This window comes from Etheostoma spectabile, chromosome 19 (genome assembly GCF_008692095.1).
Source record: "Etheostoma spectabile isolate EspeVRDwgs_2016 chromosome 19, UIUC_Espe_1.0, whole genome shotgun sequence".
NCBI classification, from domain to species: Eukaryota; Metazoa; Chordata; class Actinopteri; order Perciformes; family Percidae; genus Etheostoma; species Etheostoma spectabile.
The window spans coordinates 13,501,674-13,528,633 of NC_045751.1; the positions used below are offsets into that span (position 1 = coordinate 13,501,674).

At 40.3% G+C, this 26,960-nt stretch overlaps 3 protein-coding genes across 4 annotated transcripts; 2 read left to right on the top strand and 1 right to left on the bottom strand.

The window, feature by feature from the left end:
* The first annotated feature begins 122 nt into the window (after positions 1–122).
* lrp10 (low density lipoprotein receptor-related protein 10) lies at positions 123–9,146 on the top strand. 2 transcript variants are annotated; one of them, XM_032544100.1, is made up of 10 exons: positions 123–138; positions 1,329–1,499; positions 1,613–1,645; positions 2,358–2,502; positions 3,034–3,227; positions 3,420–3,994; positions 4,128–4,564; positions 5,584–5,778; positions 6,299–6,428; positions 7,230–9,146. In XM_032544100.1, the coding sequence occupies exons 2-10, from the start codon at positions 1,451–1,453 to the stop codon at positions 7,875–7,877; spliced, it is 2,406 nt and encodes an 801-aa protein (XP_032399991.1). In that variant the 5' UTR covers positions 123–138; positions 1,329–1,450; the 3' UTR covers positions 7,878–9,146. The 2 variants fall into 2 exon arrangements, with proteins under 2 accessions (XP_032399991.1, XP_032399992.1); XM_032544101.1 differs by lacking the exon at positions 1,613–1,645.
* Positions 9,147–9,346: 200 nt separating this feature from the next.
* Positions 9,347–15,032, top strand: cirop (ciliated left-right organizer metallopeptidase). Its single transcript, XM_032544150.1, has 15 exons — positions 9,347–9,417; positions 9,962–10,370; positions 10,451–10,544; positions 10,927–10,978; positions 11,101–11,250; positions 11,375–11,500; positions 11,986–12,070; positions 12,815–12,960; positions 13,032–13,215; positions 13,391–13,460; positions 13,581–13,677; positions 13,980–14,078; positions 14,177–14,305; positions 14,601–14,710; positions 14,796–15,032. Exons 1-15 carry the CDS (start codon positions 9,394–9,396, stop codon positions 14,992–14,994), a joined length of 1,974 nt encoding a protein of 657 aa, XP_032400041.1. The 5' UTR covers positions 9,347–9,393; the 3' UTR covers positions 14,995–15,032.
* A 2,159-nt stretch (positions 15,033–17,191) lies between these two features.
* LOC116707016 (probable E3 ubiquitin-protein ligase ARI8) lies at positions 17,192–19,122 on the bottom strand. The gene is made up of 4 exons (XM_032544128.1): positions 18,715–19,122; positions 18,455–18,555; positions 17,855–18,001; positions 17,192–17,745 (listed from the first exon to the last, which is right to left on the bottom strand). Exons 1-4 carry the CDS (start codon positions 19,031–19,033, stop codon positions 17,302–17,304), a joined length of 1,011 nt encoding a protein of 336 aa, XP_032400019.1. The 5' UTR covers positions 19,034–19,122; the 3' UTR covers positions 17,192–17,301.
* Between the last annotated feature and the right edge of the window lie 7,838 nt (positions 19,123–26,960).

A 26,960-nucleotide genomic window follows, 5' to 3' on the forward strand; every position in this document is an offset into this window, starting at 1 on the left:
GTGTAAGTGTTTATGTGACCAAAATGTAAAGTTTTATGAATGGAACAAACTGAACAATTAAGCCCCGCCCCTCCTGTCATGAGCTAACATGTACGGAAGTAGATTAGAATTTATCAACAAGAAAGGCCGACAGACATGGTAACGTACTCGGCTCCAGTCCTTTTTTAAATCATTTTATTAGGTTGTTACCTCTTCTGACCTACATGTTGTGATTTATTTAGGTACTTAAAGCATCCGTGTCCTGCTTGGAAACGTGTTGTTGTGGTGTCGCCTCGTAGAAAAAGCGTCTAAACGAAGACAGAAGTCAGTTAGCAGTTAGCTCGCCAGGAAGCTAACGTTAGCTTTTAAAGCTGGCGAGCAGCTTCCCCCTCCTTCTCCTTCAAACCGAAACTATCCCTTTTAACGTTATCTCAGGACATTATCTGTACTTGTAGGGCACTAAATTATGTATTTATTGACAAATACTCGACATCATAACAGCTTTACTTTATTGGTAATAACAGAAATACTTAGAAACTATGTGTGTCGATGATGTTTCCTCTGAAATGCTAGCGTTCAGGCGTCATTGTTGAGAAGATAATGGGAAGGAAGTGGGTGTGTGGGTGTGTGAGAACAGTGTTCAAGATCAAAATAACGTCAAGAGGCATGTATTGTTTTCCTGCCCGGATATATGTTATTAATGTTACTTTATATATCAATGCTCACTCACGTTTTGTGGCCAGATGTATTACCCTTGAGTAAAATAGTTTCGACTCAATCAGATAAACGTCTTTAAGTTGTTTGAAGTAGGAGCACTTAAGCTAAAACCCAGTGCCAGTCAAGGTAATTTAATTTAAATAGGATACGAACACTTACGCTGAGGTCTCATAATTGACATTAGCAACTGCAAAGTAAGTTATTTTTTATGAGACAGACAAACTTACCAACACATATAAGAAAAGGTTGATACTTGGTGCCTGTGTATTGATACAGTTTTGCCTCTGAAAATATCGCGATACTATGCTGTATCGATTTGTTTCCTCCACCCCTATTAACACCTATTTATGATCATAGAAGACTTAGAAAGCAGCAAATAATAACGTGATAAGCTTTTTGTTGTTGTTCAAATAACTACTTAAATTATTAATTTATCATAATGTTGACAATTGATTTTCTACAAATCAATTAAATAAACTTAACACTTAACCCCTAATCATGACTATCAAATGAACTGTTCTGATGTGCTGGCTGGCTTATTTATTGCCACGGCAGTCGAGTAATAACATTATGAGGCTGTTTTATGGTTGACAACCAAATTAACACGCATCTTCTCTTCTTTCACTTTACAGATGAAGTCTTCCTGAACAAGCCTCCAAAATGGTGCTTCTCTGACATCTTTTTTTTTTTAACCTTTTTCAAGTCTTCAGTTTTAATATAGTTTCCAACATTTTAGTGGAGAAGCATTATCACAATGACCGTCACTTACAACCTCTGTGCCCTCCTAGTTTTCACCGTAACAGGTGAGTAAATACACACTGTTCAGTGTGTTTGACTGTGTAACATTTATGATCAGACAACCATGGTGATTAAACACCTGCCTGACTTATTCTGTTTTTGCTCAATTTATCTGCAGCATGCAGCCATTTTAAGCCTGTCTTCTGCTCTGGTAAGGAGACAAACTATTCAGCACTTTATCTCATGTTGTGACGAAGATGAGGTTTTGTCACATTATGGTTAAATACTTCTCTCTAACCTACCATGAGCAGATCATATTGACCAGTACTTCTTTACTCTTATTGTTCCACACATCTTTTCCAAGCACTTTTTTAAACTGTATTGTGATAACAATAAGCTGAATTGGTTAATGAATTAAGGTTTAAAGGTGCTCTAAGCAAGCATCACACATGTTTTAGGCTACAATATTTGTTGTCACATACAGCAAACATCTCGTCACTATCCACCAGGTGCCTGTCCCCAGAGCACACTGTAAAAAAACACGGTACTGTAGACAGCCTAGGGTCTACAAACAGCAACCAAAACAAACCGTGTCCACCTGCACCACCAAGTATACACAATGTTCCAGCTTTCCAGCCAATAACCGACAAGAAAGATTTGGGGGTGGGGGTAAGTGTGCAGAAGCACAGAAGAGAATGGGAGGGGCAAGCTAGTCTCATTTTGTTTGAAAATACTTCCATCGTCAACAAGAAGTCACGTCACCCAACATCGCTTAGAGAACCTTTATAAGCAAAAATAGTTACGTTGCTAACATTTTCTTCAACACCTCACAGTTTTAACGCCAACACTTTAAGCTTCAAAAAGAAGAACTGTGGAAAAATGTGTCTTCTTAACCATTGTTCTTCTGTCTTGCTGTCCTTCAGCCCACTGTGGGCATTCCCTCCAAGTCTTAGACAGTGATGTGGGAGAGATCACAAGTTCTGCTTACCACAGCTGGTCCTACCGCTTCGGCTCTACCTATGACTGCTGGATCATCAAGGGTTCGGAGGGAGAACCTATTGTTCTCAGGTAAAGGCACTGAGGGAATTTAAAATACCAGATGCGATTATTTGCTGTAAGTCAGATGTCATCTGTGATAACGATACACTCAATTGAACGGAATTCAATGTAAATATGACAACATGTGCTGTGCAAAGTATTAAATGTCTTTACTGCATAGAAAATATTAGGGACCCTGATTTTGCCCAATCATGTTCTGTGGTTGGGGTGAAATGTTATGAATGGAGTAGGAGTGGGCAGTATTAATGAAAACCAATTGAGAAGACGTTTGTGACTAATCCAGTAAAAGAAATATCTGACAGATCATCAAAGTTGATTACATTTAATACTAAATCATGTAAACATCCCATATTGCCATTCAGTGATTTGCGGCATGTCCTAATACACCTAGCGATTTAAAGAAAAAAACTAGCGTTGTGTGACTAATGCCAATCGTATTTTGTCTACTTGTTTTGTTGCAGAAATGCTGCCTCTTCACTGGTATTTTTATGTAAGAAAGGTTGTTCACTAATTCTACTTTAAATCCTTTTTTTTTTAAAGCTTTTCACAGTTTTCAGTACGGTGTAGGAAGGAATGGGTGTCTATAAAATCGTCATCTGACAGCGAGCCGCTTGTCCTTTGTGGCTCCAAGTTGCCGCAACCAATGGAGTTCCCAGGAGGAAATATTACAGTGATGCACCACTTCCTTCCTCATTTATTCCCTGTGTCATCTTTTCTGTTGAACTACGCCAGAGGTATGATAGCATGGTGTTTTTTTTCTTTTGTTTAAACATTTGTGCAGTCTTCATCTACCTTTTTCAAGGAAAGAATCAATGTGTACAACAGTATTACATTTTGGCTTTGCATTTTTGTTGCAAGTTTCAGTTCTTTTCAAAATGTAATTCCTCTTTTCATATGTTTTATCCCTTCTGTATCTACACACCCAGACTCTGGTAAATGCCCAGAAACATCCTTTGAGTGTCTGGGGGGTCGCTGCCTTCCTCTCTCTTGGCGCTGTAATGGCCAGGTGGAGTGTCTTGGGGAAGGTGCTGGTCTCGGCACCGATGAACAGGGCTGTGATGCAGAAATGGAGACCACAGAACCCCCAAAGTACAGCAGCACACAGGCAGGGGAGGAGGCCAAAGCAGAGACGTACACAGAGAAGAACCCATATTGGGACCCAGATAGACATTATGTTGCAGATTCTGAGTCTGATCTGTGGGCGCTGCTGAAGGAGAGGGAGGAGGTGGAGGCCCAGGTGGATAAAGAGCAGCCTCAGTCTCACAGAGAACTCATTGTGACGCCCACTCCCATTGAGTGGCCCTGTGGAGGGCTCCTCCAGACCTTCTATGGGACCTTCTCCCCTCCAGCCATCCAGGGCCCCGCGCTATTTTGTGTCTGGACTCTGGACCCTCAGGACTCGAGGCCACTGAGGCTAGACCTGCAGCAGCTGGTGCTGGGACCTGGGGATAGACTCACTGTGTACAACAGAGAGCAAGGCAAAGGAGAAGTTATTAAAATTGTGAGTTTCTTTAACTAAGAGAAATGAATCCAAACATTTATTTATTTGTTTAGTCTACATAATAACTCTTTTTAAAAATGATATTTTAAAAGAGCTTTTGGTAACATGATGTGCCTTTTCTGCATCTTGACAGATCACCAGTGTCTCTAATTACAAATCAGTCCAAGTTGAATCCCATACTGGCCTGCTTTCAATGACATACGAGACTCTTCCTGGTTCGGAGGGGAGCGGCTTTAATGCAACGTTCCATGTTGGGACCTACTGCCCCCCTTGGGAGGGCCGGTGTGGAGGAGCAGCGGGAGGTTGCTTTACCCAGGAGCAACGCTGCGACGGGAAATGGGATTGTCCAGAAACAGGAAAGGACGAGGAGGGTTGCAGGGGCTGCAGTCCGAACCAGTTTGCCTGCGGACTGGCAGGGCAGAAAGCGGTGGCACCCAGTCACTTTGCTGGCAGACCGGTGTGCTACCCAGTAACCGAGAGATGTAACTACCAGCTGTACTGTGCCGATGGCAGCGACGAGAGGGACTGCACCGTGTGTCAGCCAGGGACTTTTCACTGTGACAGCGACAGGTTAGTGTCTGTGAAAGACTGAAAACCTTTTATATCTCTCTGGCTCAGACACTACTGTTGTCTCATTTTTGATCTGTCCCTTGGGAACAGCAGTTCAAAACAATCTCACCCTAAAGTCCATTAGAAGCTGTTCTAGAGCATTGGATCGTGTCACAGTCTTCATCAGCAGAATGAGTTAGCTCACTTGTTGTTGAACTGTAAATGTTCAAACTTTCCAACCACTAAGACTTCTCATCCAATTTAGCTTAGAAGTTAATGATTGAGGCTTAATGTTGGAAGCAGCGGCTGACAAAGCAAAGCTGTCTCTCGTCAAGGTCCATTTAGTGGCTGTTCAGCTGTTATCGTTTTTTTATATAGATTGTTTTGCCAAATGAGCTTAACTGATTTGTGTCAGGTTAGTTAAGTATCAGTGCTAGGTGTGTCTTGGTGACAACACAAGTGTGTGAGTCAGAGAGTGCGGGTAGAAATGTGACCATACGAGTGTTGGATGGCTTAAATTCTGTGTATTTTGTTGGTTAAAGTTTGTGTTGAATTTAGTAAAGTGAAGATTATCTTGGTGTGTTTTTTTTAAACTGCACTTCACTGCGTATTCAGCTTGTTGAAGTGTTGCTATTGTTCCAAAAATAAGCACTGACAATATGCCTTATCATTCCATTTTCAGTGTATTGTTGGATTCAGCGTATTAAATGTATACCTAATTTTTACATGACCCATTTAAAGCAAATATAACACAAAAAGCAGAACTTTACAAAATAATAAACTATTAGAGACACCATCTCCCCTCCAACGTTCGAATTACTCCATGTATTGAATAAAACATATTGTTTCAACTCTTACATTAGCCTATAAAATGATTAATTTCAATATCTATTCATGTGCGTTTGGGCTGGTTTGCAATCGTGGTTTGTTATAATGCTTCATAACGCACGCCTCAACATGCAACTTCATGTGAAACTGAATCTCTCCCTTGAGTTATTCCTGGTCACTAACACACAAACGGCCCATTGTCCCGTCTGCAGGTGTGTGTTTGAGAGCTGGCGCTGTGATGGCCAGGTGGACTGTAAGGACGGAACAGACGAGCTCAACTGCACGGTCATCCTGCCCCGCAAGGTCATCACCGCGGCAACAGTGGGCAGCCTCGTCTGTGGGCTTCTGCTGGTTATTGCCATGGGCTGCACCTGTAAACTGTACTCGCTCAGGACCAGGGAGTACAGGTAACTGTTTTGAAGTCTAGTTATGCTGAAATGTATTTGTTGATTTTAGCAACTATCAAACGTTTTGCTTTGCAGACCTAAAGGCTATTGAAATATAATTTTGCACATTTAGAGCAGCATTGTAGGTATTTCTTGTGACGTACACGTACCAGAATATCTCACAACAACACAGCCAGTACAGTCCATACTCAAATCTTTATTTAACGGTCAGCATCCCACCTGCAATTTGTCCCAGCCAAAGTAGGTTATGTCGTGTGTTCTCTTAATAATTATTATTAAACATTTAACTAAGTACAGCCACTTTATGAAGTGACAACTATCCAATAACAAAAACGATGTGTGGCGTTAGATGTTTGTGGTAATGTAGAAGGTAGATGTAAAAGCTAAATACATGTTTCATATGACTATATTCTGTGTACATCTTTCAAGGGCTTCTCAACCAAAACCAACATGTGCTGACAGTTGAAAGCTTTGTGTGTCTGTGTGAATGCATCTTACTTTGTCTGTTTGTGTCTGGCAGCTTGTTTGCGCCTATCAGCCGCCAGGAAGCGGAACTGATCCAGCAGCAGGCTCCTCCATCCTACGGTCAGCTGATTGCACAGGGCATCATCCCCCCAGTGGAGGACTTCCCCACAGAAAACCCCAATGAGGTGAGAGGAAAGAGCACCACACAAACAAGAACTGCAGGGATGCACTGTTTTTTTTTTGTACTGGTCCATGGTCATTTCAGTTGATACTTTTAGAGTTCCTGACAAGTGCTACAGCTTGCAACATTTTGGGCATATTCTTTTCACATTGGCTCAGACGCTCCTAGTTTTTACATATTTCTAAGAAATTATTTCCTGATACTGTTACCTTTTTGTACAGTATCATCTTTAACCTCACTGTCCAGTCTTTAACCCAGGACACTGACACAGACCTATTTCGTGGCACCAAACAGTACTGTAAAATCCTACTATTGTGGGAGTCCAACACTTAATTTAAAGTTTAAGAGAATGTGTGAGTGTTAAAACTCCATGTCTCATCCCTCGAGACTTCAGCAACGCAGAGCACACTGTAATCTAGTAGCCCTGGTTAGCTGTCTTTAAGACATGCACTCCACTTTAGCCTCCATATAAATCCCCAGCAGGCTGTGGGCTGAAGTTGGAACAGCGTTAACATAGAGCTAATGTGCTGTTACCATTCAGGTCCACAGGTGCTTTATAGGAATTGGTGAGGACATCTGAGGTAGTGGAGACGGAGGATTAAGTACATAAAACAGAGCCAGCTCTGATGGGATTTGGTTGAGCTATCTACTTGTTTTCTAAATCTGGATAAAAGACTTGTGAATACTATGTTTGATATTTCAAATGATTGTGTACCATTTTAAGTATATAGAGCAAGAGTTGTAGAAGGTGTTTTAACTGATTTTGCTCTTTTCCACTCTTTCTTCACACCATCCTCCTTGTCAGACCTCGTCACTTTCTCTGAGGGGAATCCTCCAGCTCCTCCGTCAGGACGCTGCCAACTCCCCACACCGCAGACGCAGGCCCCGATTTATCCGCCGGGCGGTTCGTCGCATGAGGAGGTGGGGTCTCATCCCTAGACATCCGTCCAGGCCGAGTCAGGTGTCCGGCTCCAGCCAACAGCAGTCAGACGCCGCTCCCTCCGGCCAGGAACCAGCTCACTCCACTCCCACCAGCTCCTCGTCGGCTGTGGAGGCGGTCAACCAGCCAGTGCGTCAGAAACTTGGCTTGTTGGCGCAGTCAGAGCAACAGCAGCAGCAGGAAGCACCGTCTCCTCTACTGCCGGTGCCACTGCCGCCTGCTACTTCCCCACCCCCACCTCCGTATGCTCCCCCAGCTCCAAGCCCCGTCTCTCCCCACACTCCTCCTGTCCCTGTCCCCCCGAGCAGCCCATCTCTGGCCTCCATCTTCCACACGCTGGGCCTGAGTATCTCCCTGTTCAGAGCCTCGCCCTCTTCCTCCTCCACCAACTCCATGCCCCTCTCCGCCTCTCCTTCTTTCTCATCCTCCTCTTCCGCTTCAGATGACGAGGTACTGCTTATCCCCCTGTCTGAAGATACCACTTCAGAGGATGATGTGCCCATGCTCACCTGAATGACTTCCTCACCAACACAGTATCCCACACCCCTCCTCTATCTCCTTTACTCACAAGTGAAACCCAGTCTTTCCACATTTGTTTGAACTTAAGCACAGGAGTGGCCCACGGCGAGACTCACCCGCACTGTGCAAGTCTGGTGCCTTTTGAAATTGCTTTGAGTGGGATATGATGACATATGGAATTAAATGTTTGACCTTTTTTTTTTTTTTAAGACCTTAAGAAAGTTTAAGTTTTAGACGAAAAGCATGGCTGTTGTATGTTTGACACTAGGTGTAGGTGAGTATTGGATGTACACTTACCTAATGCTAGGCTGCACATCGAAGGTAAACTTTTGCACAGAAGAATCTTCCCTATCCAGAAACTGAGGCTAAATGATTAGTTTTTAGATAACATGATGGAAAATATTGTGTTTGAATGACTGCAACTGTGTGTGTACATTTGCATTTTAGTCTTATTTTGACAGTGGAGTTAGTTTGCAGATGTGGATTATCTCCACATACTTCTGCAACTTGCATCCAGTCTCCAGCCAGTTATATTATCCGTGATAATTATATCACAGATAATTTTAAAAAGAAGAATATTTTACCCTATTTAAGTGCCTTTTTGAGGAGTTTCCCACAGATGGTTTCACCAACACCAAAACACACAAAGGCACATGTTTTCTCACATCATAGCACGCATTGACACATCAGTAGCTTTGTTTAAAAGGTGAAAAAAACGCATGTACTCTGCAAGCTGGCAATAACTTATTGGGACCCCAATTTTAGTGCACACTGGTTGCACCATAACTGTGTGTTTTGAGTACACACTTGTGTACATTTCCCAAGTAAATGTATGTAATCTACAAAAGCAAGTGTCAAAAGACAATCTCTTTGGTGCCTGATTTTAGGATGTGTGTCTGTAGTGTGCATGGGAAGATGAGGCGCCCTAGTGATTAAAGGGGCCCCTAAATTCATAAAATAACCTCAACTTGAATCTTCAACCCTTGAGGGAAATCGATCGCATTCTGCTACGTTTTGACAAAACAGACTTGTGGTGTGCCATTTGTATTATTGTACATAAATGGTGTTTTTATTTTAGAGTTGCTTTTCTTTTCTCTTCAGTTGTTCAGTTTTGCTTTGTTGAATGTATGTGGAATAGACAGAAGTTTGAAATTTGCAATGTAATGAGGTAAATAAGAGAGAGAGTGATTTTATGGTTTATTAGGGTCAACTTCACTGTATATAAGTAAAAATGTGGCTGAGATTAAACAATTTGCACTTTTAGGTGTTGGGTATTCTGTTTTATATGTGTGTGTGGGTGTTAGGGGTGAGGTGAGTGAAACCACCTGACACCTCAGTAACAGATGACAGTCGTTGCATTGTGCTTTGTATTCACAAGTATTATGGAGATCCACAGACTCCTGAGGGAGGTCTTCAGTGTTCTCAAAGAAAGACAGAAGTTCAGATCGTCACTCCGGTGTGCAGAATAAAAAGCGAATGCAGAGAAAATGAAGCTGTTTGCCATTGAGCAATGAAACTACGTGGTTATGGCAAGGTAATTATGATGAATACTTTTGACTTATTAATGTTTCAAGAAAGAGATTGGTGGAGCTGACATCCAGTTTATATTTAACAGCTCCTCTAGGACATGTGTGGGCTTATTCCTCAGAATGCTATTTAAAGTTTCAGCTCAGAGACAAAGCAATGCACATTATAACCTTTGATTTGGACAACAATAGAAAATTGTGTGGGTGGGGCAAAGTTTTGGCCAAATTGTAGAAATACTGAGGTTGTGAGTCCTGATTCCCCCAAACTCATATTTATATTCTAAGTTTTATTTGGCAACTTCAAGGTCTAAATGCTTTCTTCACACTACTGTTATAGAGTTCTTTCAGGTCACTAAACTCCCATTCCCACAATAAAAGCCAAACATGACGTGATGTCATTGTGCTCAGCGTTTGCTACTTTCTATCCAAATAGGCTACTTTATGAAATAAAATGCATTTATTTATGGTTACAAACATATTATGCAGCTTAGCAAAGCTCCTCATCCAAAATGTCTTGCAACTACTTATCATCCTTGTGTAACCCTGAAATAGGTCTCTGCTATAATTATGGTTTTACCTCCATCACAGAGACTCTGGGTGGGGATGGTGGTAATGGTGGTGGTTGAGCTGCCTGGAGCTCTGCAGAAGTGTATCTTTGACAAGGTTCAGGCTCAGGCCAGGGTGCTCCGAGCTGCACCCATCCATCCAGACAGCCCACCCAACGTGCCCAGACTTGGAGCCCAACAAACCAATCATCCAGGACAGAGGGCATCATCTCTGCGTGGCCAGTCACAGAGGAGAAGCCTGAGAAAGATGGCCCTTCCCACTACTGCCTCTCCACAGCCAATCAGGATCCAGACCTGGATTCCAACAGAGAGCAATGCCCTATCCGAGGCTGAGAAAGAGAGGCTGGAAGCAGCGGTGGAGGAGGCTGTGAGGAGGGTGTCTTCTTTACTATCAGGTCGCACGCACGCACACACGCACATGCACACTCACACACACACACACACAGGCTAACGTACTATCAAACTGTTCCCATAGTGAACAGAGTATCGGGGCCGTTGCTGCTCAGCAGAGACATCAATAAATACTGCAAGTTTATCTGGAGGAATGCCAGTACTGCTAACTACAACAGGTGTGTACACAGTTTGTATGTCGTCTTTAAGATGATCTTCTTTAAAATGATCACTTATAACAGGTTTGTGAGATTTAGTTTCATGATGATACAGTTTATCCAAAGGAACAGAAATTATTTTTTCACAAATCAGTTATACAACTTTATTAGATTATAGAAACTCATATTAACATTACTTTGTGCTACAACATGAACATCACCAGAATCAAAGGAAAAGAGGTAAAGTGAATATCAGCACCAAAGTTTTGCTAATAGACGTTGGGAATGTATAGTAGGTCTGTATTTGATCACCCATATTTTCCAATTTCACTAAGCACTTTTAAATAAAGGAGACATGAATGAATAAAAATGAATTTAAAAAGCTACAGTTTTCTTCATTCAGGTGTGGTCGAGCCAACAACAACTACAGATCTGAGACTTGTCTGGATGTGACGGCAAGTATCAGTCTAAAATTTGTTTTTTTTTACTGTATTCATGTGGTAAACTTATACAGCATGTACCTGTACTTAAACTCCAGTACCAAATATGTCATTGTTTGCTGTCCCGTTCTCAACAGATCCCAGATGATCATCTGGCTGGAGGTGATATTTACGCGGAGGCTGACTCACCTCGCAGGACTGAGCTCCGTCCTGAAGGGGCTGGACTCCCTGACACCGACTTCCTCCTGTACCTCCACACGCAGGCCACTGACAAGTGCAGAGCAGAGGTGAAGAAGAAGACCCTCTGAAAACATCTTTATATTCAAACATATCTAAGAAGTGTTGCATGTTAAATAGTTTCATTGCTGTGACTTCCCTAGTACTACCCTCTGTGTCTTCTTTACCTCTCAGCCTAATGTGCTGGCCTACGCTGTCCACTGTCAGACGGACACCCATGGGCGACCTGTGGCCGGGGTGGTCGTCATCTGCAGGGACAGTCTGACAGGAGCCACATACAGCCACCAGGCTAATGTACAGGTACAATTAATAATATTCCTTATTTTTTTTACAGGCAGTTTTATAAAATGTTGTCTGTTTAAAATGTGTCTTAAGAATGACAGAATCAGAATCAGCTTTGTTTGCCAGGTATGAGGACACATACGAGGAATTTGTCTTTGGAGCATCGTTACTCACAATGTGCTTACACATACAAAACAACCAAAACAAAGATATTACACAATAATATATACACAATATATACATACTCTAAACAGAAACAATATAGAAGCATGAGTGCAATGAAGAGATCAATACAATTATTCAAAATGAAGAGATCAATGAAGAGATCAATAAAATGAAGAGATCAATAAAAGTATTTAAAATCATTTGAATGTGGAGCATAGATGACCCCAAATATAACAAATAATGTCACTGTGGGCATATAGGAAGTGTTGTCTCTGACAAGTAGGCGCAGGATGAAAAATCTGGGTCATAATAAGGGTGTGTGCTCTTCTGTTTTCCAGACTGTCATCCATGAGCTATTTCATGCACTCGGTTTCTCTAAAGAGCTCTTCCAGACCTGGAGAGACTGTTCATCCAATTCTCAAGGTTTTTAAACACATTTTGATATTTCTATGTCACTGTTTCAAACTTTTAATACTATATGTGGTATTGCATTACTATATGGGAGCGTGCAATTGGCTAATTTGTTGTGTTGTGCGTGGCATTGTGTAATTTAGCTAAATGTGTGAAATGATTCTGGGACAGGGGAATTTACTTGTAGCTTGTGCATTAATTGTTGTTAAAAAAACAATGACAGTGATAACCTAAAAACCCAATTAACTTAGAGGCTTTTGTCACGTCAGATCACTTTTATTTAAATACCCCAATATCACAAATCACAAGTCTGGCTCAAGAGGCTTTTACATTTTGCACAACATACGAGCCTCGGTTCAATTTTAACTTACTTTTCTTTTACTTTCATACTTTGAGATCAAGAATCTCTTTTGCAACAGTGGAAGGCTTGGATAAGAAAACAAAAGTAAGAGAGACAAAAACATTGAAAATCGAAAAGAAGTTACAGTATACAGATGTCATTTTAGATTAAATATAGATTAACACATTACAGCCCAACAGTTAAATACAATCTGGGAAATCAAAGTAGAAAAAAAATACACAACAATAAAAAAGAGAGGAATAAACACAAAAAAAACAGATGATGCATCTTAGCCAAATCCTATGTAATATCTTGACTAAAACAAGGATGCATTGTGTCTACTACACATTAAAGATCATATATGCAGTGGTTAGAAAATGCTTCTTCTAATGGGTTTTTTATGAGTTGTCCTGCAGTGGGTGCTGGCTGTTCTCCTCGAGGAAAAGTGAGTCACTCTGATGGATCGGGCCAGATGAGGATTTACACCCCATCCCTCATTTCCGCCTTGCAGAAGCACCTGGCATCCTCTGACCCTGAGCTAGGGGGGCCGCTAGAGAACCTGGTACTGAGCAGCTCCAACGTAACCCTTTTTCAGATCCATCATGCGCTCTGTTTAACACTTTCTTTCTTCAGGGTGTTGCTCCAGGCAAAGTGTCTTCTCACTGGGAGTCCCGGGTCCTGCAGGGCTCCATCATGGCACCGGTGCTGGGGGACTCAACCACAGTCCGGATCGACCCGGTCACCTTGGCTGCATTACAGGATACCGGCTGGTACACTGTTGACCTGAACCAGGCACAGAGTCTAGTCTGGGGAGACGGTGAGGAAAGATATTATTATATATATTAAATCTAAACATATAAATACATGGAAAATCTGCATGGTCATTTTCATAAAAGAACAAAGCAATTACAAGAAAGTAGACACAAACCATCTACAGTTGTAATTTAATTCAATCAGCCTGATAAGAGAAGTTGAATATGTTTTTTTAATAGGTGGAGGAGCTACTTTTGGTTCCCTGTCAACCTGTCGAAACACGTCTTCATCTTTTTTCTGCACCGGCAGGTAGATTTATTATAACATATTCTACAAAACAACGTATGTCTTTTAAGATGAAGTGTGTGTCACGTTTTCTCTTCATCCTACATTTCCAGCCCTAATGTTTGCAGTATTCTCTCTTCTCAGTGGATTTGGGTGTCATTATCTTCACCTCCACAAGGGGGAGTGCCAGACTGATCAATACCTGGAGGGATGTAGAGTGTACAAACCACTCAAGAATGGAGTAAGTTTTATAACCGCTTATGTGATTTCCCTTAAAGTCCTGTTCACCAAACAAAATATCCTTCAGCTTAGAGAATAAAATAAATTTCTTTGCATTGACAGAACTCTAAATGTCAAAACTGATATCCATTCTTCACATCCTTGCTGTACACTGGACTTTTCAATTGTCCAGTTCTGTGAAGCAGGAATATGGAGTAAATTCTATTTCTTGTGCCTTCCATTGTAGTGTGTGACACCTTGTTGCCATTGCACATTACACCACATTTTCACCTTTTTTTACTTTTTTCTTCTTTTGTTCTTCAGAGTGAATGTTGGATAGAGAAAAATGGCGGAGATGAAGACTGGAGCGGGGAAATCTTTGGTGTTCACAGCCGTTGCTTCTTCTCCAGCCTGACCAGACAGGTGAGTTTGTGTGTGCATGTACTATTTGAATAATGCCACCTGTGTTTTTCTTTTTAGTTAAGATTAAGTTCTTCATTCTCCACTTGTCTTTCTTTTAGAACCAGACGGAGCTCAGCAGCTCTGTGGAGGGACGTTGTTACAGACACAGGTGTACTGGCCTGAACCGGTACCAAATCCAGGTGTCTGGCTCTGAATGGATGGACTGTCCAGCGGGGGACGAAATTCAGGTAACATGACTCAGCAACTTATGTAACTGCGGTATCAATCAGTAAAGGAAAAAAACAATGAATACTCACATAGAGAGTAAAGTACCACACTGTGGTTTGATGACTGAAATAATACCTTTTAGATCAAGAGGATTCACTGTCCTTTAAAACAAGCTCTTTAATAATTAATAACAACTGATGTGACAATGATATATTGATTTTGATGTTTGCTACATGCAGCATCAAACTGATACCCAGTTCTCATTTGAATTTGAATCCTATTATGTATTCTGTCTTTGCCATTTCTAACGGTCAGATAAAAGGATACCAGGGTTTAGTTCACTGCCCTGACAGGAGGTTATGTGTGTACGCTGACATTGCCCCCCCATCAGATGTTCTCAATACATTTCCTGCTTCTATTTCAAGGCAAGTACCACTTTTAACGTGCAACCCTCTTGATTTTTAGTAACCTGTAGCTCATACTAACCTTACTTTATTGCCTTTTGGTCAGTGATCCGTATGAGACTTTAACTGCAGTCCAGACCGGGAGCTGGTCGCCCCTCAGACTCCCTGCAGAGCTCCCTGTAGTCCCGGCGCTCGGCGTCTCTGCTGCTGTGTGTCTCCTGGCTGCAGCCCTGCTGTCTTACAGGAAATGTTGTTCCTGCAAGGTCAGGATCCACACTGCCCCAGAGGATCACACTGATCTGTAGCAAACACTACCTTTTAAAATGTTGAGTGTAAACTTGGATTTTGATGGCTTGTATGTCTTCTTAGGTTAAAGTATCATTTTAATGTGAAAGAGAAATAATTCATTCTTGATTTTAAGTTGAACTCCTGCTGATAATTCTCATCTGGTGCTGAAGTAAGACAAAAGTTATTTCCCTTCAAAACACACTCTTAATGTAAAATACATTTAAAAAAGGCAGAAAGTTGTGTCATCTCACTGTCCTTTTTTGCTCTTTGGTTTCCTCTTCTCTGCTGTAGTCCGATTGTCCAGGCGTTGTTCCCTCGACTAGCTTGTGTAATGTTTTCGAAGGAGGAAAAAATCTTGGAAAGAAAAAAAAAAAGTCCAGGGCACTAAGGAAGTTCAATCAAATATTTGAAGGTGCTCTTTGGGGTCTGGCATTCAATTGAGTGTGGAGAAAAAGAAAAATCCAAGGCACTCTTCTTCAAAATTATTTAAAAACCCTTTATTTTACTGCCTAAAAAATCTTGTTTGATTATGTCTTGGTTGAAGTTTGAAAGCTTTTCATAATTTACATCACCCTGCTTTTCTAAAACCTGATGGCTTAGTGTCTCTTTCTTCATTTATTTTATTTATCTGTCCTCAGGCTTTTTTTATTTGTTCCAAGTGCCTGTTTTTCTTTATCATTAGCCTTGTTTCTCAGACTATTTATAGTTTGTCAGTGGTAAAATATCAACATTGCATTTTACTCTTACTCATAATTCTGGGTAGGCCTACTATTTTCATTTTCTGCTAGATTTCAACTTTTCTAGCCTACATTTGAGAGGGAAATATTGTACTTTTTTGTGATCAATTTCTTTCTTTTATATTCAGAAAACACAACATTCACAAACAGTTACAAACAACACAATGGGACAAAGGAACGTGTCCCAGAGCGGAAATATTGTACTTTGTCACTCCATTACATTTACCTGACTGCTATAGCTACGGGTTACTTTTCAGATTTTACTTACACACTTAGTACCATGGATGTATTAAGAGAGCTTAGTACTAATACAAAAGTCAATGATCTGAATACTTCTTCCAAACGTTGTTTGTTTATATTAATTTCACTATTATATCACAACTAATGTGACACAAACTACTAAAGTCAGAAAGTGACTAACAGCACCTTTTATAAGCAGATGTGTGGTTCTTATTTGACATTTATTCTTATCTATATTTTGTGATACTTCTATCTTCACTTTGGCCCAGAACAGGACTTGTTCAGATCCCTATAGAGCGCCCTGTAGCCCCAACACTATGCTAAATAGAAATTATTTATTCAAAACCAATAGCAAACATTTTTTTATTTTTTTTTACAGGACAAACAATAGTATGTTAGAAAATAAACAATTTAGCAATACAAAAATAGCAAACTGAACAATGATGACTACATGCTTTAACAATGAGATTATGTTCCAAAAGCTGAAGAAAAATAACTTTATACAGAAAAATGTAGGCCTTTAGATTTTCAAAGGGCTGAGATACTGATTATGAATGTAGCTCCAACAAATGTCAACACAGCTTGTAAAACTGAAGTAATTCTAAAGAGTTGAGAGATATGTTTAGTTACACATTTAAGTTTAGGTACCAAAAAAATATGTATTAGGTATTTGATATTGAATGCTGTAATCAGTAAGAGTTCTGAGATTTCTTGTGTACAATTATGTCTTGTTAAAATATTACAAAGCAAAGAACAAAATATGTTGAAGAAGATTAAACAAAATGAATGAATGAGCTGTATAATTATAGAAAATCCATCATGATTACATTTTGCTGCCAGTTTTTTGCAAACAAAACACACATTTGATTTTTTTCTTGAGAGAAAGTTTCTCAATGAAAATGTACATCTGAAAAAACCTGAATAACAAATCTGTGGAGGAAATACATTTAACTACTATACTTAAGTACAATATTGTACTTTTTACTCAACCACATTTATTTCACAGCTGTACTGTTACTTTTCACTTTTTAGATTATGATTTTGCATTAAAACAATATTATACATTTATAAAACAAAATACATGGTAACACAACATTTAACCAGGGACATTTTGACCTCTAACAAAAAGCAGTGTGTCAAATGTCGTGTTACCAGTTCCACCTCTAAATTACTGCATTACAGGGCCATTTTTCTGGAGAAAATACTTTTACTTTTGATACAGTTTTTTTTTTTACACACATGGTTGTATTACTAAGTAAAGGATTTATGCATTTCCTCCCCTTCGCAGAATATGTTGTGGTGCATTTGTGTTACATTAACAGAAACCAAAGCACATAGTATAGTTAGTTATTTCCTCTTCCATACAGGTATAGACGTCTGTCTCTGTGCTACACCAGTGGAGCAAGCATTGAAAAGTGTTTTACACTCTACAGTGAGCCTCAGGCACACAAAACAGAACTCCACCTTACACTGGGGACATGTGATGTTTTTACATTTTGTTTTGTTATGCTCCAACAAATAACCACAGGTTGGACAGGCACGGATGGTAGGACAGCCAGTGACATTCTTTACCATCTCAAAGGTGATATCAGGGCAGGTTCTCAGTATTTCTAACTGGGAGGGACAGCCATCATTTTCACACTGGTCTGAACGTGGATATGGACCTTTCCATTCCCTTAAACACTGCCAGCAGAACATATAAGTCCTTCCCTTGTTAGCTTTGCACACTAGGCATCGTACATTCAGATTATCCAGATCAGTTCTCACCACATAGGACTGGCAACCAGGACACTGTTTAGTAAAGTTATATTAAAAACACAAAAATGGTTTTTAAATTAATGTTTGTATTTTTATGCATAACATTTTTTGAGTTTGTAAATAGTGTAATTGAGATACTTACTGTTTTGAAGTTCAAGTTACCCCTGGCGTTACTGAACATTTTCTTTTCAAAGTAGTCAATTTCTTCAGGGGTCAAAAGAGCCATTTTACAAACCTCCTCGAACGGCCAGTTACCTTTACAGCAACCACATTCAAATCTGCTCTTTCCCTTAAATATTAAAGAGAAAATCAAAGAAAAGCTTTAAGAGTGAAAACAATATTGAGCATTCTTGAGCGTCTTTCAGTACTGTTTATATGGTTTACTGCTATCAGTTTCATGTCAACTATTTCTTTCAGAAATACAGTTTTTGATTTACTTAAACTTAAGCCAATGTCTTTTTAAGGTTATATAAAGCAGCTACAACTTAACTGAGTCTTGAGTATCAAAATCCCCACAAAATTGCATCATTGCAAATTTGCAATATGGCATCAAAACACAAGTTCATTGGTAAAGCCTATGAGAAGTCACATTGTCTTTATTATTACGATTGAAACTAGGCTACAGACTATTTTACTAGGAGAAAATTACTATTTTTTAGCCTACACAAGCTGCCGTTATTCATTTTATGAGTAAAGTTTAGTCAATTAAACATATTTGAGTTTCATTATGAATGTGACCTACCTCGTCCAACAATCTGCGGCACCACTTGGTGAGAGACATCGGAGTTACTGCATGGCCGCAGGACATCTTTGCTCTGCGACCCTTGAAGTTCTCGCACAAAACTATGAGACAATGAAAGTTAATGCTGTGTTATAGGCGATATATAGGCCAATCAATAACTTACAATTGAATAGCCAAGTGGGCCTAGGTAAAAAAAATAAGTTGGGGAGTAGAAGCTCGTATAAGGTATCCTAGATGATCACCCTATGAGGCCTACTTACAATCTAAATCATCATCTCCGTCTACAAATTTAAGCGTTGCGTCTAGAGGGTCATAACACTTCTGTTCTTCAGTTGTCCCTTTGCTGGTTTCTTCAGAGTTTCTCCATTCTACAAATTTCAAACTGCTTTCTTCCTCAGAGTCAGACCTTTCCTCAGGTTTCCATGTCGACATTATGAGCCGGTCCAATACAGTCATATTATGGTTAAAAAGTATGCGCTCTTCCAGAAAGTCCTCACTCCTCCGGGATTCAGTTGTAACATGTCTGCTCGGTTGTTGATCGTTACAACTCTCCTCACTTTTAGTTGATTTGCTTCCCATGTTCCGTGTTCACGCTCTCCTCTGAAATGACAGAAGACTGCACGGCCTCAAAACATTAGCCTTATGCCAGCGAGGTTGTTCCTTTCTCCGAGAAGTCATGTGATTTGAAGTTGCCAGAGGTGACGCAAGATTTTTTTTTCTTTTACAGCATCTGCTAGCCTAACGTTAGATTAGAATCATTACTGTACCTGAACAGACACATCGCTGGCGCCATCCCTTCAGTCCTCGCAGCGGTAAAATGGTAATCCAGCTCAAAGTAATGACACCCAGAGGAGAGGCTAAGATCATCGATTTGTGCGAGAATGAAGACCAGATGAAGAAGATCACTGTACTACATCTGAAAAAGAAAATTACTCAAGAACTAAGCACAGGTAGGTCCGTGTACATTTAAACAGTTTGTTTTTTCGTTTCAGACCAAAAACAAAGAAACGGTAAAAAAGAGCCGTTCTCGGTCCGTGTACGTTTTGATCGTTTGTTTTTTCGTTTAAACCACAAAACGAAATAACGAGAAAACCACCGTTTTTCGTTTGTCGTTTCAAACCAAAAACAAAGAGACGGTAAAAGAGAGCCGTTCTTCCGTTTTGGTTTCTGAAGTCGAAAAACGAAAAAACGAGTAAAACAATTTCAAATAACGGACCGTTTTTTGTTTTTTGAAATTCTTATTTTCATTTCTCCGTTTGAAGATCTACATTAAAAGAAAGACAGGTGGGCCGGAAGTAATAGTAAATATAGCCTATAAATAAAAGCCAAGCTTTTATAACGGGTAAATTGTGCTGCACTAACGTTATAGGCTACGTAACGTTAGAAGAAGAAAAGTAATCAATAGATAGGCTGATATGAACCTGGGCCGAAAGAAATATGTTGAAGAAAGAAAAAGTAGTTTATTACAGTTATTTAATATTATTTAATAATAATAGCCTATCCACGTGCACATCACCAGCCCCGTTTAATGAGCGCATTGTTTGGTTCAATACGGTTGGTAATAGAGGGTAACCTGAGAACTTGTGTGTGCAGAGTTGGTACTGTTAGCGCTATATTAAATAATTAAATTCATATTTAACGTGGCTTCCACGTAATGGACCATCAAGGGCAGTTCAAAACATTTCAAAAACAGACCAGTAGGTGTCGCACCATGCCTGCTGTGTGCAAACTGCTGTCATATGGAGATGAAAGAAATTAAGTTTTATGTTCAGTAACTTTGGAAAGCTAAACATTTTCCATTATTTTCATTATAACTGTGCTTTCACAAATCACGTTTCTTAGCCCTGCTGCTTAAGTCATTAGCCTACTCACCAAAATGAGCTCTTTCTTGTCATGTTTGTCTGATTTCCATGTGTGCTATTACTGCGTCAACAGTTGAGGAGTTGACTGTAACACTCACAAATTTAAAAACATGTCTCACATATAGTGTCTGTAATAGACAACAAGCAAGTGAACATAATCTAAACATTTTAATAAATAAATTGATTCATTTATTATTTGCATAAAATAACATAGATTAACAACAAAGGGACATTTCAACTAAACTTAACTATTCTGCAAGTGAACATAATAGAAAAACTTTGAACAAGTTTATAATTTATTATTTGCCTAAAATGACACCACAATGGTCAGCAACAGATGAACATAACTCGATTTAACAGGCCCCCCAACAACAGCCCTCTTAAAATAAAAACTACACACACTCCTGACTACATCAGTGGTTCTGAGGTGGAATAGGTGAATAGTTTCAAGTTCCTGGGAATCCGCATCACAGAGAACCTGACATGGTCGTCTCACATCTCTACGCTGGTGAAGAAAGCTCAAGAATGACTGTATTTCTTGAGGAAGTATAAGAAGGCCAAATTCCCACGCCAAGTTATTGTCAGCTTTTAGAGAGGAGCAATAGAAAGCATCCTGACTGGAAACATCCCAAACTGGCATGGGATGTGCACGGCCCAGGACCAGGACCAGGACCTAAGGGCTCTGCAGCGGGAGGTTAAAACTGCTCAGAAGATCATTGGTACCCATTTCCCGAGCATCGGTAATATCAGGGAGTGAGGTACATACGCAGAGCCCAAAGGATACTAAAGGAGAGTACCCCCCCCAGCCACAGCCTCATCACCCTGCTGCCTTCTGGGAAGGGATATAGAGGTTTCTGCTGCCGCACCACCAGACTGCAGAGCAGCTTTTCCCCCAAAGCTCTCAAACTTTCAAACTCTAATTCATCCTCATTGCTCCACTGATTATAGTTTATTTCTGTTTACCATTTTTATAACTGCTTCCACAGTATGTTAACGTATATTTTCTGCTATGAGAGAAGGAAGTTACAAACTCAATTTATACTTCAATCTATATAACCTGTTATATTGTGACAAAATAAATCTACCCACCTACCTTAAAGAAGAATAAAATGAATGTTTTGGAAAGGCCAAGTCAAAAGTTCTGACCTTAAAATGATTGAAATGTTGTAGAAGGATGAGGAAGCAAGCAGCTCATGTGAGGAACCCCAGATGGCCTACATTAGGACATTTCTGATGTGAGTTTGTTGTCTGAGCTGCTAAGAAGCTGATGGCAGTGTTAGAATCAGGTTAAAACAGAAGGGCATGCAGGTTTAACTCTGGGCTGGGGGGGAATGATGATGATGATGATGATGATGATGATGATAACTAGGTTGCAAATAAAATCAAAAACCAAATGAAATGAACAACAATAAATACATCTGTATCAGTAATCTTGATTTAAACCAGTTCACGAAGTCACAATACAGTCAGTCATTTAAATACTGCCATCTGCTGGTAGAAAGGGGAACAGTTTAGTCCATTGCGGGGAAACCACATTAAATATGAATTTAATTATTTAATATAGCGCTAACAGTACCAACTCTGCACACACAGGTTCTCAGGTTACCCTCTATTACCAACTGTATTGAACCAAACAATGCGCTCATTAAACGGGGCTGGTGATGTGCACGTGGATAGGCTATTATTATTAAATAATATTAAATAACTGTAATAAACTACTGTTTCTTTCTTCAACATATTTCTTTCGGCCCAGGTTCATATCAGCCTATTTACTGATTGATTTTTTTTATTCTAACGTAGGGCCTACTGGTATAACGTTAGTGCAGCACAATTTACCCGTTGTAAAAGCTTGGCTTTTATTTATAGGCTATATTTACTATTACTTCCGGCCTACCTGTCTTTCTTGAATGTAGATCTTCAAACGGAGAAATGAAAATAAGAATTTCAAAAAACAAAAAACGGTCCGTTATTTGAAATTGTTTTACTCGTTTTTCGTTTTTCGACTTCAGAAACCAAAACGGAAGAACGGCTCTCTTTTTACCGTCTCTTTGTTTTTGGTTTGAAACGACAAACGAAAAACGGTGGTTTTCTCGTTATTTCGTTTTGTGGTTTAAACGAAAAAACAAACGATCAAAACGTACACGGACCGTTCTCCCGTTTCAGTTTCTGAATCCAAAAACGAAAAACGACTAAACCAAATTCAATAACGGTGCGTATATTTAATGTTACAGTTGAACACAGTAGGTCTGCCCAATGGTCTCGCCGGTGATCTATTTATAATATGCAGAGATGGCAAAAGTACTCACTGTAGTGATAAGTTAAAGAGTTGCAGTTTTACCTCCTGCCACCAGATGGCTGCAGATATGATGTACCCTCAAGATGTGTGTCTGTGCATTGAAAGTCATCAGAAGAAGAAGCAAATATGACGGTGTATCTGTATCCTCTGGACTCGTTGTGCTAATAAATAAGTTTAGTGATGAACCCAAGTTTCTTCATTAAGATAAGAAACATCACATGGTACCAGGAGTGGTCCGACAGAAGTCATGGAAAGTGTGAAACCGCCTGAACCTCTGAACTGGACGGGTAATGTGGACTGTGAATGGCGAACGTTCAAGCAACGATTCAACTTGTACCTGCAAGCACTGGGACTGGACACAAAGCCAGACGCGCGGAAAATAGCACTGCTTCTCACTGTCGCGGGACCTCAGGCTGTGGAGGTATTTAATACGTTTGTGTTTGCTGAAGAGATCACAAGGAACAGTTTGACAAAGTTGTGGAAAAGTTTGATGACCACTGTTCACCAAAGAGGAATGAGACATTCGAACGGTATGTGTTTAGATCCCGCATGCAATCGCAAACTGAAAGTTTTGATGCTTTTGTGACGGACTTGAAATTGAAAGCAAGAACATGTAACTTCGGAGAATTGAAAGACTCAATGATTCGTGACCAAATAGTGTTCGGAGTGCACGACAAAAAAGTGAGAGAGAGGTTACTGAGAGAGCCTGAATTAAAGTTGGCTGAGGCTATTAAAATTGGCAATGCGAGTGAGCTGGCTAAGCTGCATGCAAAAACATTCAGTGCACAGAAGGAACAGGAGAGTGCAACAGTGCCCGTAGCTCCAGTAAAACAAATGCAGAAATTGAAAAAACGAATAAACAACAAAATGTCACGGGGAAGTTTTCATGCAAAAGATGTGGCAATCAGCATGCACCAAAACAATGCCCTGCATTTGGGAAAATGTGTAGCAAATGCAAAGGGAAGAATCACTTTGCTAAGCAATGCTTTTCCAAAGGGAAACAGAGTGGCAGTGAACAAGTCCACGCAGTGGAGGAAACAGAGCTAGATGATTCGTTCTTTGTCTGGATGGTAGCGCAAGCTGAAGACAGCATAGCGGCACAGCCAAAAGACATTGAACAGTGCACGAGTGCAACCTGTGCCAAAAAGGACAAGTGGATTGTGCCACTGGAGATAAACGGCGCAGTCATTCCGCTGAAGTTAGACACAGGGGCAAAGGCAAATTTAATCAGTGAGTGTGACATCAGAGCAATGAAGGTGAAACCACGCATCCACCCCAGCTCAGTGAAGCTTAAAGCCTACAATGGACATAACATTGACATAAAAGGCGCATGCAAACTGAAAGTGCAAGTTAAAGGAAAAGACCACCACCTGATGTTTGTAGTTGTCCCGGAGGGACATGACTCATTATTAGGTGACACTGCATGTGAAAATTTAGGCTTAGTGAAGCGGGTTTACTGCATTAACAATATTAATAGCCAGACCAGTGTTGAGTCAATAGTGAACCAGTACCCAGACATCTTCAAGGGGTTTGGAGTTTTACCATTCACCTATAAGATACAATTGAAGGATGATGCACAGCCAGTCGTCCATGCTCCCAGGCGCGTTCCAGCTCCCCTACGAGAAAAGCTGAAACAAGAACTGGATAGAATGATGTCACTAGGTGTGATAAAGAAAGTGGAAGAGCCCACAGAATGGGTCAATTCGATGGTGTGTGTCAGAAAATCGAATGGAGAATTACGTGTGTGCATGGACCCAAAAGATCTGAATAACAACATAAAAAGAGAACATTATCAAATACCTACCAGAGATGAGATAACAAGCGAGATGGCCGGTGCCAAATACTTCAGTAAATTGGACGCCTCTCAAGGCTTCTGGCAGTTAAAACTGCATGAGGACAGCACAAAGTACTGCACTTTCAATACACCGTATGGGCGCTACTGCTTCCAGAGAATGCCTTTTGGCATATGCTCCGCTCCAGAAGTATTCCACAGAACGATGGAGCACATCATAGAGGGCATTGAAGGCGTGCGTGTGTATGTTGATGATCTGATCTTATGGGGATCCACACTTGAGCAACACAATGAACGACTCATCAAAGTGCTTCAGAGAGTCCAAAAGTATCAGCTGAAGCTGAACAGATCCAAGTGTCAGTTCGGAGTGAAGGAAATCACCTTTCTGGGTGACAAGCTGTCACCAGCCGGTGTTGAACCAGACGAAAGCAAAATTAAGGCAATACTGGAAATGCCAAGACCGGAAGACAAAAAAGGTGTGCTGCGTGCATTGGGCATGATCAATTTCATTGGAAAATTCATTCCGAATTTATCCTCGAAGACTGTGCACCTAAGAGAGTTACTGCGTGAAAGGTGTGAGTTCGAGTGGACAGCTGAACATGAGGCAGAATGGTCCCGTTTGAAAACAACTCTCACAACAGAGCCAGTGTTGACATTTTTCGATCCATCAAAAAGGACAAAGATATCCACCGACTCATCAAAGGATGGCATTGGAGCTGTTCTTCTACAGGCATGTGGAGAAGACTGGAAGCCTGTCGCCTATGCGTCGAGAACGATGACAAGTGCTGAGTGCCGCTACGCTCAAATTGAAAAAGAGTGTTTGGGGCTGGTGTACGGGTTCCAGAAGTTCCATGGCTATGTGTATGGCCTGCCAAAGTTTGTAGTAGAGACTGACTTGCCAGTGTTGAGAAGGTCATCGCGCACTATCAAAGCACCTGACAGGCTGAATCTATAAGGACTATGGGCTATATCCTTTTCATTGAAATTTGGGTTAATGTTCATGTTGTTATCAAGTACTGTTGAGTTGACGAAAAAAAAATAGTTCATAGTCATATATGAGTGCTAAAAGAAAATGATAATGCACAGATTCAAACTGCTTATAATAATTATAAAGACTGCTAGATAAAATTGCTAGTTATAAGATTGCTGGTAGAAGAGTTAATGTGCAATGTGTTCATCTCTAGAAAAAGGGGGATGTAGTGATAAGTTAAAGAGTTGCAGTTTTACCTCCTGCCACCAGATGGCTGCAGATATGATGTACCCTCAAGATGTGTGTCTGTGCATTGAAAGTCATCAGAAGAAGAAGCAAATATGACGGTGTATCTGTATCCTCTGGACTCGTTGTGCTAATAAATAAGTTTAGTGATGAACCCAAGTTTCTTCATTAAGATAAGAAACATCACACTCACTTTCCGTAGCTACTTAAGTAGCCTAGAAGTACAGATACTTGTGTTAAAAAATACTCCGGTAAAAGTGGAAGTACTGATTAAACTTCTTTACTCAAGTAAAAGTAACAAAGTACAGGCTTGGAAATTTACTTAAAGTATAAAAGTAAAAGTAGCCTTGCGAAAGCTACCTGGAGCACACAAATGTTACTAGAGAGACGCTGAGGAACTTCAGTGGACATGGAGGACATGTCTTTATATGGCAAAGGCTACATTTTAAAAGGATGTCTGCCAATAGGCCTAAAACATAACATATATGATTATTATGACAGAAACTGGGACTCCAGGTTAATAACATTCTGACTTATTAGCAAGATATGAATTCAGTTGTGATTCTGTGAGAATTCACAGATCCAGTTTCTATTTTTAATCTTTCCCCCTAACATGTAAATTAATCTACATGTAGGTGTGTGCTCAAATTTGGCTTCTGGAAATAAAAAAAGGATTAAAATATGAATGACTAAACAGACATTAATGAAGAAGTTCCCCAGCACATTGGCCAGGAGTCCTTCTTGATGCCTACTGTCTCAAACATCTCTCTCAGAGAAGGCGGAGGATGATGGGAATGTCTTGCTGTTTTCTTCATTTTCAATCATGTCGCCCTCCATACTATGTGCTAACGTTAGCACCATCAAGCCTCAATGATTTGCTGTGAATTAATGCAGAATGCTGAATCTGTTGAGTTGTCTTAGTCGTGCGTCAAATGCAACGTAGCCTACAGTAGATATATTCCCATCCATTTAGATTGAATATGGTATTGATGACGTAAACAATAATGCGAATAAAGCTGGTGAAAGTGTTGATTGATATCAACGTGCAACCCAGCTAACAGGTGAAGAACACACCAAAACCACTAGCTAACTTACTTTAAATGTGAAGAACTACAGACCAATACAACAGGCTTAAGTGAACTGACAACATGAGTTATACGACTTACAGTTCTCAAAGACGCACACACACAATATCAGCTGATTATCCTCCGGATAGCTTGTCTCCTTTTCATTTCTCTCACTTTTCTCTCTGTGTAGCGCGCGCACCCGCTCGCGGTGTGTGGCGCGTGTCCGCGCTATTTTCCGACATAACAACCTCTTGTACCAAACGAAAGTAACGA

What these genes read in the sequence shown, in the direction of transcription:
- LOC116707016 (XM_032544128.1), bottom strand. Translation starts at nt 19,033, where the DNA reads ATGGGAAGCAAATCAACTAAAAGTGAGGAGAGTTGTAACGATCAACAA. An exon ending in CGGAGATGATGATTTAGATT is followed by an intron (nt 18,556 to 18,714) that starts GTAAGTAGGCCT and finishes ATTGTCTCATAG; the next exon opens with TTTTGTGCGAGAACTTCAAG. An exon ending in GCCGCAGATTGTTGGACGAG is followed by an intron (nt 18,002 to 18,454) that starts GTAGGTCACATT and finishes TTAATATTTAAG; the next exon opens with GGAAAGAGCAGATTTGAATG.
- lrp10 (XM_032544100.1), top strand. Translation starts at nt 1,451, where the DNA reads ATGACCGTCACTTACAACCTCTGTGCCCTCCTAGTTTTCACCGTAACA. An exon ending in GGAGAACCTATTGTTCTCAG is followed by an intron (nt 2,503 to 3,033) that starts GTAAAGGCACTG and finishes TTTTTTTTAAAG; the next exon opens with CTTTTCACAGTTTTCAGTAC. An exon ending in TTTCACTGTGACAGCGACAG is followed by an intron (nt 4,565 to 5,583) that starts GTTAGTGTCTGT and finishes TCCCGTCTGCAG; the next exon opens with GTGTGTGTTTGAGAGCTGGC.
- cirop (XM_032544150.1), top strand. Translation starts at nt 9,394, where the DNA reads ATGAAACTACGTGGTTATGGCAAG. An exon ending in GCCACCAGGCTAATGTACAG is followed by an intron (nt 11,501 to 11,985) that starts GTACAATTAATA and finishes TCTGTTTTCCAG; the next exon opens with ACTGTCATCCATGAGCTATT. An exon ending in GGGGGCCGCTAGAGAACCTG is followed by an intron (nt 12,961 to 13,031) that starts GTACTGAGCAGC and finishes TTCTTTCTTCAG; the next exon opens with GGTGTTGCTCCAGGCAAAGT.